Source organism: Semicossyphus pulcher, unplaced genomic scaffold (assembly GCF_022749685.1).
Source record: "Semicossyphus pulcher isolate SPU_LCO1_2020_fin unplaced genomic scaffold, fSemPul1.0.p SCAF_17, whole genome shotgun sequence".
In the NCBI taxonomy this organism is placed as follows: Eukaryota; Metazoa; Chordata; class Actinopteri; order Labriformes; family Labridae; genus Semicossyphus; species Semicossyphus pulcher.
The window spans coordinates 10381954-10393180 of record NW_027211681.1 but is presented as its reverse complement, the minus strand read 5'-3'; the positions used below and the strand labels follow the sequence as shown (position 1 = coordinate 10393180).

General features: G+C 37.6%; 1 protein-coding gene across 1 annotated transcript; it reads left to right on the top strand.

Annotated features, from left to right (window-relative positions):
- The first annotated feature begins 3229 nt into the window (after nt 1–3229).
- On the top strand, nt 3230–4886 carry bglapl (bone gamma-carboxyglutamate (gla) protein, like). Its single transcript, XM_069666531.1, has 4 exons — nt 3230–3304; nt 3394–3750; nt 3848–3965; nt 4233–4886. Exons 1-4 carry the CDS (start codon nt 3244–3246, stop codon nt 4333–4335), a joined length of 639 nt encoding a protein of 212 aa, XP_069522632.1. The 5' UTR covers nt 3230–3243; the 3' UTR covers nt 4336–4886.
- Nucleotides 4887–11227: the final 6341 nt, after the last annotated feature.

Here is an 11227-nt window from a genome sequence, read left to right as displayed (position 1 = left end):
TCTCATGCATCCCTTAAGTTTTGGACATGGAATCCGAGTGGGCCATGTTGAAAGCCTCCAATGTGGAAGTGGCTTCCTGTCAGTTGTGGCCAGAAGGATGTCAGTGCCTGTTGTAGCAGCCACCTAAGAACCTGTAGTTGGACACCGGTGGTGTAGAAGACGAAATATTCTTTTAGGTCAGATTCAGTGGCTGGTTCAGATGAGTGCAGTGAAAATGGTCATCACAGCGAGCTGTTGAAAACCTCTGCAAAATTATATTCAGGGTCATAGGAAGCAAAGAAGAGTATGCTTAATTCTCAGAGGGGGGCGCCTGGTAGACCCAACTCACAAGAAAGTTCAAATGGGAAATGAGAGCCTTGATTAGTGCCTAGCTGATTGAGGCTCCACATTTCTGAGTTGCATCTCTACTTTTTGCATGATGTGGTTTTGTTGGCTTCATCAAACTGTGACCTCCAGGTGTGAGGCAGATGGGATGAGACTCCCAAGTCTGTGGCCATGGCTCTGTGCCTGGAAACGCTAGCTTGCTCCCTCCAGGTGGGGAGAGAGTTGCTACCTCTATACCTAAAATATTTCCTGAGATTGATAGACAGGTCGGTGCAGTGTCAGCAATAATGCAAACATTGTACTTAGCCACTGTGGTTAACAGGGAGCTGACCCAGAAGGTAAAGTTTTCGATTTACCAGTTGCTCTCCATTCCAACCCTCACATATGGTCATAAGCTTTGCGTAGTGACCAAGAGAGTGAGATCGCAGATACGACGGAAATTAGTTCACTCTTCCGTCGCTTGGCTTAGCGTTAGAGGTAGGATAAGAAGCTCACACATCAAGAAGGTGCTCGGAGTTGTCTCTTACCAGTGTTTTTTTTAGGTTTTCAAAATACATTATACATTTTTTTTATAACTAAAAGTAAAGTTGCTCAAATTTGAACAAAAGTACAGTGCTGAAGTAAATGTACTTTACTGTTGTAGTATACTGTATGTATATGCCATCACAGACAGAACCATAGACGAATGGTTATGTTAAGGGTAAAGTTAAGTTTGTGTGAGTTTCTCCAACTTAAATTTTTAAAGGTTGTTTGTTACAATGATGTGCAAATATTTACAATTAACTAATCCTTTGACATTTTATTTAAAATGTCATCTGGTATACACTGCGTAGACTATTTGCTAAGTTGGTAATGTTGCTATAAACAATCATCTATCAATCAGATATCTTGGTTGTGGTGTGTTTATTTAAGGTTACAATATTTCTTTGTTTCAAACCTTGAGTACAGACTTATTAAAGCACTGATCTATAAGATTAAGGGTTGTTTTCCTAGGTCTCCTCTCAATGTTATTGAGTCATAAACTGAAATACTTCCTGCAGGACTTCTACAGAAAAAAAAATTAAGTGAAGAGATTAAATAGTTAAATCGAATTAAAGTAAGAACCATAAAAAATTCTTATCTAAAGCCAGGTAAGAGGTATGTTTAACAGCTTGGGGATTGAAACACTTGCCTCACCAAAAGGTTTCTGTTCACAGGCATGGAATTTGTAAACTCAAAACAACAGCAGAGAAACACGGGCATTACTTAAATCATTACCGTCTAGAAGGAATGATTTCAAAGCCAAAACACAAAAACAAACAATGAACTGTTCCAAAGAAGAAGTGATCCAGAAACGTAATTTTGTCATAGCCATCCAGGGACAATGTGGCAACTCTTTTCTCCAACTGTTTCCCCCATGCACTCAAATGCATCCACAAAAATGGACACTGGACCAGACATCAAAATTACACGGCACACTGTTCAAGACAAATCCCCGAAACCAGGAATAACACAAGACTATGAAACACAAAGGACACCAAGGTCACTGCAGCAGCACTGAGTTTCTCACTACATGATAGATTGTGGGGGCTTGCGAGATATATATATATGTGAAGCAATATGTGAGCATAGATGATTGGTTAACCAGATTGTACTTGTGCAGAATGGTTTAGATTTATGTTGCAAACACCATTCTTATCATAAACCACAGCTTAAACCACGCTTGACATTATCACACAAACATAAAGCTGCATCCAAACCCGCATGCATATCACTGTGCATCCAACGCATAAGGGTTGCCTATATTTAGTTGTATATATGCTAAAATACATTCAGCAAGGCTGTGCATTGGACCGTTGGTTGGCGTTGGTAAGCCGTAGCCGTGCCTGGAGCAGAAAGCTAGACCGAGCTGCGTCTGTAAATAGTGACTGACTGTGGTTCTGCTGGGACTCTACAACACTCTAATTAGGCTCTGTCGCATAACAAGACTCAGTGCTATGCTGTGTCCCTCAATTAGTAGCTAGTGGTTGGCTGAGGCTGTAGTTTGGGGTTTGTGGAGGAGGAAGATCACATCTGGGGCATCGAGTATGGTACCATAACAGCAACGGCAGACCTCAACGTTAGAGAGTCAACCATGCAACGGGTCTCCTGATTAAAGTCCAATCACATCTTAAGGGGTATTTTATAGTGATCCGAAACACACTTGTTGGGACTTTCAGGGCTTTGGTAGTATTATTTTTACTCCAGTGATGAGGGGTGAGGATGGAGAGGAACTCGAAGGGAATGTACAGGATTGGTAAACGCAGCAAGGATAAAAATGATTTGGTTTGACCTCAGAAAACGATTGACAGGGAAATGATTGCATTTATTTTGGAGGGACTATGAGAAAAATACTGCTCAGATATAAAACATGACATTATAAATAAATGGCTTACATAGTCAGACTTCAAAATTTTAGATAAAGTTGTGTGTTTATGTTTGTGTGTATGCATGTGTATTGTGGAGACGGGGAATCCCTTTAAGTGAAAAGTATGTCTTGGACTGGAGCTTAAATGGGAAGTAAAGGCATCCATCCATACATATATGTTAACAAACAGCACATGCACTGTACATTGAATGTACAGTTGAATGCCAAGAATGTTTGTGGTGGTGTATGTTTGTGAGCGGGTGATTGAGATGCTGAACTTTGTGCCAGGGGTTGCGTGGGTGTTTATGTGAGCTTTCATGACAAGTGGAAGCGGAAAAGTTGACATTTGAGTCCCCAGCCAATCAGAGGGTTGTCTCATTGTGTGGGTCTGGTCTGACGGAGGAGGTGGACTACAGTATATATTGACCTGGGATTTGGGGAAGGATTTCGAACGAGCCTTCGAAGGAAAGCTAAGAAGAGCACGAGATCAAGAAACCAACTTGTCAACGGTGAAAGACTTAATAAAAGGCATCATGAAGACTCTGACTCTCCTCTTCCTCACTGCTCTTCTGTCAGTGTGCTGGTCCATGGGAGGTAAGGAGAAACTCATTCTGTTGCCCTCCATGTTATCTGGAACAATGTTGTACAGTTTGTTTATGAGTGTTATTTTCTGTGTTCCTCAGCTGTAGAACCAGAGGTTGTAGTGGACCCTGAATCCGACACAGCTGTTGTTGATGCTGCAGCTGCTGATCCTGCAACCGGCGCCCCTGATTCATCCTCCTCATCCTCTTCTTCCTCAGAGTCTGACTCTTCATCAGACTCCTCAGCATCTGATTCCAACTCAAGCTCAGACTCGTCAGCCTCCTCCTCCTCCTCATCTTCCTCCTCCTCTGAATCCTCTGAGTCGTCCTCATCTTCTTCCTCTGAGTCCTCAGATTCCTCTGACTCTTCTGCCTCCGATTCCTCCTCTTCTTCTTCGTCCTCATCTTCTTCATCCTCATCTTCTTCATCAGAGTCAAACAGTGCTGAGGGTAAGCAATGTTTTTGTTACTGAAAAGAATGTTTGCATGTTTTTAGAAATATAAGTTTTCACCGTAAAACAATGAAGTTCATGAAAGTCTGTGTTTGTCATGTTAGTCCCCACAGAAGGCCCCACAGACGCTCAGGTGGTCATGAAGAGAGACCTGGCTGCTGTTCTCCTGAGGAGAAGAAGAGCTGCCCCAGCAGGAGACCTCACCCCTCTGCAGTTGGAAAGGTACAGTTATTTACTCTATAGTACAACATCTACTTACTTATACAATCTATTTTTCTGGTAGCTATATTGACCAATAGCTGCGATTGGTTTAGAAGTTAATTAGAGAAATGAGTATCAACTGAAATTCTTTGCTGACAAAGTTCTAGCAACAGTCAAATAATTGTTTTTTGTTAGAACTAAGAAAGGTTTGAACAAAAAAATAATAACAATCTGTGAAAATATGGACATTTTAAAAGTCTCACCTGTTTTCTCTCCTCTGCCTTCCAGCCTGAGAGAGGTGTGCGAGTTGAACATTGCCTGTGACGAGATGGCCGACACTCAAGGAATCGTTGCAGCGTACACCGCCTACTACGGACCTGTCCCCTTCTAAAGTCTCCTCTTTTATCTGTGAACTTTTTCTCTGTCATTTTGTGTAAAACAGCACTACAACTCCCCCGCTGAATCCAGACATGGAGCAAACAGTCATAAAAAATACAACAAAAAAATGGGCTTGACCCATGTTTTGATGCAAATTGAGATTTTTTTGGCAAGTGACCAGCTTTAGTGCTCCTGTATTAGAAGTTCTCCTGCAGGCTTACAGAGAGAGGCAGATGGAAACACAAGCCTGTGAAGTATGCCGTAGCCCACACAAGATTAAATTATTCTTAACGTCTATAATATATTATAATGAATGGTGCTACAAGTGCAGACGCATTGTATGTTAATATATTGATGTTTTTATATCGTGCTTTTGTCTTACTTTAACTAGAAGTAGTAGTTATGTAAGTAGTGGGCATAGTACTGTAGTTTAGTTGTAGTGTATTGATAGTGTTAGTTGTAGTGTACAGTGTGTGTGAATGCACATCAGTTATCTGTAATGACTGTAACCACAAATTGCCTCTGGGTTTGAAAATAAATTATTAAATGTTATTTTGTCCTCAATGACTGAGTTTGTTTTGATGTTTGGTCCTGATGTAAAGAATGATCCTTTACTTTGAACCCGCTCTTTTCGGTCACTTGGGGTTTCATGGAAACAAGCCGTAAACAACAATGATCCATTAGCTGTTCAGTGTTTGCACTGGTGGCTGCCTTAATCTCTGGCTCTGTAAATGGGAAATGGTGAGAGGGCCATCTAGCAACAAGTTTATTTACTTTTAAATAAATAAACAAATACCTTCTCATCATATGGATGAGGGAATATGTACTCCGCTGCATGACAATTAAGTTTTTAAGCTTTGGTCCCAAGTACCTAATGAAGTCCTAATCAAGCTGCGATTTTTCTAACAAATGATCAACCAAAACAGAAACAGTTGCCGGCTAAACATCACAAAGGTGCTATCAGACATTGAATAAAGCTGCTTAAATGATATTCTGTAGTGGATTAGTATATAAATCTGTTATAAACATAAAACATGCACAATAAAAGTCATCAGCACTCTCACTCCCTCCCTTATGAAGCGTCTTCACATGGCTGACTCTGTGCTGCTGCTGGTCTTATATTCGCCTCTAGATGACAGTGTTTGTCTGTCAAACGTTTTAGAGCAGATTTTTCAATTCAAGACTTTAATTTGATTAATTGGAATACATGAAAATACTTCAGCTCCTTGAACCAGACCAAAACCAACAGAAATTTAATTTAACTCTCTATCTGAGAGAACACGCTTTCCAATGTTACCAAGAAGACCTAATTCTGTGTTGGATGTCTAAACAGTGGAAGCTGAGTGGGAGGCTGAAAGACAGTTAAAATGTCACGTTTTTATGTAATTGTATCAAAAACAAATCAAACACAGTGATGTTGTGGAAATAAGTATGGTAATTCAGAGAGGATTTGTGCTACCCGTTTATGTGATCCTTGTAGTGGCCATTTGTCCGAAAAATCCAATTTACAATAAATCAAACATAATCAAAGTGCCACTGATGCACCGTGGGGATGTGGTGTACGCAGGCAAAAGAAGTCCATTCTAGGTTGTGCGTTTCTTATGGTTTATTTTCCCAAAAAATTAAGCAAGCAAACAAAGGAACAAAGAAATCATGGCTCCTGCTGCCTCCCTCGTGCTGGTAAAAAACCATAGGCCCACCCAGGTGCATCCTGGTCCTCTACCTCCCTCCCTACCTACCTATATAAACTCAGGTGCCCACAGTGTTACCCCAAATACCAAACAAAAGATACTAATTATGCAAAACTAAATATACTAAACAAAAATAACAATAATTATTAAACTAAACAAACAACTATCAAAAGAAAATATTATCAAAATCTAATCTAAATAAAGCAAACGCCTAGAATAATCTAACTATAATACTTATTATTAATGAACTAAATATACAACTAAATACTAAGAACAAATAAATAGCTCCTACACTCACAATTTGTTCCCATAATAACTAAAACACTAAAGATCTATAAATCATCCATGCATACTAGTCTTGATTTACGGTTTAAAATGGAAACAAATATTCAGTGGATAAAAAAATCGATCGGCCTCTTTACTCCAAATTTGACAGATTTCCAGTATGAAAGTGAATTATGGTCACAGACATTAGGAAATGTAAACTATGAAGCAAATAAAATGTAGTTAAGAGGGAATATATAATGACATGGGAGAAGATTAAGGTAATGCTATCATTATTACAAATATGAATGCAGTTATACTGGTACTATAAGAAAAGATAAAAGTGATTAAGCCTTATCAGTAGGTGTACTCTATGCTCTATCACTGCTACAACACACCCTGTCACGTGCCGAGGAGGCCGTGTGGCCAGTGGATGGTGCACTGTGCCGCCGTTTTATCATATCATATCGTTTTATCATCATCATTATCATTAACAGAGGGAGCAGCTCAGTCTGTGTAGAGTTATAATCACTTTTTACCAAGTGGACATCCCTATATTTAAACTGGTTAACACAAAAGAAAAAAAATAGCTTTAAGTTGCTACTTAATATTTACAGCTAGCTAGTAGCAGTCAGTATAATATTTATTTAAACAATAAGTCCTAAGAGACTCCTTAGGAAGTATTCTGAGCGGTTACTTACTAAAGTACAAATTCTACACAATAAGACTATTAAACAAGTAAAAGCCCCACATTCTGTTAGGCCTGTGTGCAAAACATCGGTAGCTCTCTAGAATGCTACGGCTAACGTGACATTGTCTACACTGACACAACATTCACAAGCTGCTTTTCAATGGGTAGTATCTGTTTGTTGTCAGTGCTGATGATGTGTCCGCCTGCGGTAGATTAGTGTCCGTTTACACGAACAATTACAGTTTCTAACATTCATTTAAAAACTAATGTAACAGATTGAAATTGCGTCTATTTTCTCTCCTCTCTATTTTGTGATATAGCCGAGCCCCTGATAAAGCAGTGTAGGACAGTATACCAAAGTAAGGCTGTTAATAGGCTAACGCAACTGGTAAAGCTATTTTAACGCTAACTCTTGATAAAGCTAATGCCGGGTGTCATTGAATCATCATAAAATGGAGAGAAAACTGATGGAAAGTATTTCTGTCAGTCGGGTCACGTGTTTTATATTAATTTGTAATCCCGCATTTGTCCGGACACTAATCTGTGAGAGATGGCAGAATAAGCTAATGCTAATTAGCTGTAATTGGGTGGGAGAGATACTGGAGTGTAACATAATGTTATAGAGTGTTTTAAATATTTCATGCCATTAGTCAGAGATGGACTAGAGTGACTCTTTTAGTCATTCACAACAGAAACATTTCCCTACTATACTCACATCATTACTGCATCCCCAATGTCCTTTTTTATTGTACTGGCCTTGTCTGTACTTTCCTTTTACAGAATTAATTATTAAGTAAATCAAAATGATAAAGATATTAATTGAGTTAACTGATATATTAACATTGCATTGTACAAGAACACAATATTTTTTGTGTTTTGAAAACAATCCTGGAAATACTAAAATTTAGCTTTTTTTGTTTTTATCCGATTATTAATCGATTACTCCTAATAATCGACAGATTAATCTATTATCAAAATAGTTGTTAGTTGCAGCCCTAAAATAAAGTATAGAAGTATCACTAGTAACATATAGGCCTACCTAAAGAATCAGAAGTAAAAGCAGTCATTCTTTTCATGGTTCTTGGGAGTGTTATGTTATTATACAGTATATAATGTCTTCATTTTGTTAATCTTGATGCATCAATGCCTCAGCAACATTTTCCTGTTTTTGATGGCTGGAGCTGGAATCATAGTTAAATATAAAATGATGAAATGTATGTTATAAGCTTATCATTTGATTTTTTTATGAAAATGTTTAATCTGAAAAGTAGATGAACAGACACTTTCTCAGTTGAATGTAGTTCATAGGATTAGAACATTTCATTAGTAGGAATATAAAACTGCAATAAATAAAAATGCTTCAGTTCAGCTGAAGCCCCTTGACATGTACACAAAGTTCTTTGACTGAGTATCACTCGATCACGTGGAGAGTTACTGTTTTATGTGTTCTTATCTGCACTAATAAGGATTGGAATAAGGAAATAAGGAATAATAATAAGGAAATTAAACGGTTATTACCTGAAACAGAAAAGTACCCAGCTCTCTAAAATACAGACATAAAACGTAACATATTAATTATACCAACAATAGTAATGATGCTGATTAGGTTTATGATACTTTAAGATAAACTTTGTGTCTCCCTTGGATCATGATTGTTCCCTCCCATCACGCTTTCTCAGAAAAATCCTCAGATAAGGCCGACACGCGAGCAATAAATACTGACCTATCGTCCCTTTAATTCAGGGTCACTTAAAGGTTTTTGCTGACAAAGTCATATGTAAAATCATGAGTCTAGCGGTATCTGAGGGGTAAGTGCAAATGCTAAAACCCTGTGCAATACATCTTTCCTTGTTTTATACGTAGCACCCGACCCATGTAGCTATTTAATATTAATAAATCTGTTATGGTGTAGAAGTACTATGGACGGGGCCCTGGGTACAATTTAAAATACAACGGCGCTGTTTCTTGTACAATTAACTTATTATAGTATGTTACAACCTTTGTTTACTCCAAAAATAATAACCTATTTAGTTTTTTAATAGTTTTAATTAGTGTTTTAATATTATACCCATTTAAAGAGAATTATTACCAAAACATGAAATATCTCTGATGAAATATGAAACAATAATTATACCTTCAGTAAAAACAAATCCAGTTAATTATTAACAAGATATTACTTGAGATAACTCACACAATGAATGCAATGAACGCAAAATTATACCCAATATTAATAAACACAAAACTATTTGTTTCTTTAACCGACTTCAAATGTCTTTTAAATCTACAGTTTTAAACCTTTAATTTAATTCCATGATCACAAATGCATGTCACCATTGACATATATTTTTAAACAGCAATATAAAACGGACACACACACACACACACACACACACACACTCCCTTCCTCTGCAAATCGAAATAAAACAAAACCCAGTTGAAGACCTGAGTCGTAGCTTGGGAGCGTTGAGGCCTAAAAGCTGTGTTGGCCGCTTCACTGGTTTACACAGGCAGAAATAAAAAGGCACGTGCAAGGAAATCAGTACTCACGGGTCCAGGGAATATTCAGGGGGTGGATGAGGGAGAAGCTAGACGTAATGGACGGCCAGCAGAGCGCAGCAGAAACAGCAGCGGCTGTCTACGATAGCACAGCTGCAGGAGGGAAACGGCCTCCACAGTGGTCCGAGGAAGATTTCTCGTTCCGCTTAAACGTCTCCTGAATCAGATACATTAACTAAATAATAAGTCCATGCACCATATTATGACTATTTAGCATTAGCTTGTATTAACCAATTGTCTAAAATGCAAAGCTATCCGTCTAAACGCTATTATGCTAATGCTAACGGCTATTAGCGATTAAGCTCGGTTTTTACATCATAACATTTAGTCACAATAAACCTTACACAAACTCATTATAACCTCCTGTAGAACAAACCAGTCCAAACCCCTTGACAACTGGTCGTCAGCTACTCAGTTATGAACCTTTGTTGCTCTCATACAATATTCTGATGGTCACTCGATGATGATACATCCTGCCCTTGTTTCGCTGATGCTCCATATCTAGCATCTTCAGTCTAAGCCCCACACCTATATGTGACAATGGACTTGGATTGGCTATAACTTTAGGACCTCCCAATCAGATTGAAGAAAAGAAAAGATTGACAGGTAATACTTCTAATCAGTTAGGCTGTAAGGCTGACGACACTTGTGGGCTCATGTACATGAAAAACACAAACTATGCTCATTTGCATGTGCTTTTATTATAACTTATATTTTTAGCTTTTAAAACATACATATACATATTAACAATATTTAAACATTTTTAACCGATGTATCATGTTTTTTAAAATTATTTGTATCTTTATATCGAAATTAATTTTAGCCAGGGCTACATATACAAGGTTAATGTTCTTTGTGCATTGTCCCTGCTCAAATAATGAAACATAACATAACATAACAAGTGGGGAAAAAGTGAACAAAAATCTTTTAATTAGGTTTAAATTTAAAATATTCATATAGGTATTTGAGAAACAATATACAAGTCAAAATAATGAGTAAAAACATACAGTTAGATGCTGATTCATCTAATTATAAATAATATTCCTTGAATACAATTATCCTTCTGAATTACAAAATATTTTTTACACCTTAAAACGATGTGTTATGGATTTCAATGTGTCTTTTATACACAGTTAAAAAGAGAGAGATTTTTAAGTTATACATAGTCTAAAAAAAATGATTTTTCTCTGTAAAAACAAAAGATGAAACCTGATGGAAATGTGGAAACACAAGGAGATTTCTTTTTTCTGATAAAGACTGTCAAATCAAACCTACGAGTGAACAAACGCCGTTGTATCATAGCGCTGCTCTTTCAATAATTCTGTGTTAGTGCATTAGAAGTTCAAAAATAAATATTATAGTATAGGTTTGGTAATATTTCATATTTTTCTCATTGTGCATGAATCACATAAAACACCACTATTAGAATGAATTGAACCTGCTTACAGGAGCAATAACCTGTTTTCCTCCGAGACATCGACTTCTACTGTTGTCCAACACGACAAGTTCAAAGACATGCTAGCAGCTTTGTGATGCTCTTACATTAGCTTGCTTACGTGCTAAAAATGATTATGGTAACATGTTAGCCTGATTGACTAAATAAGTTAGGGATGTTAGCCTGTTAACTGTGCCGTCCCACAGAACATATGTGACCACAAACTCTTAACACTATCATGCTACGATTTGCTAATAAGAAGGGCTAT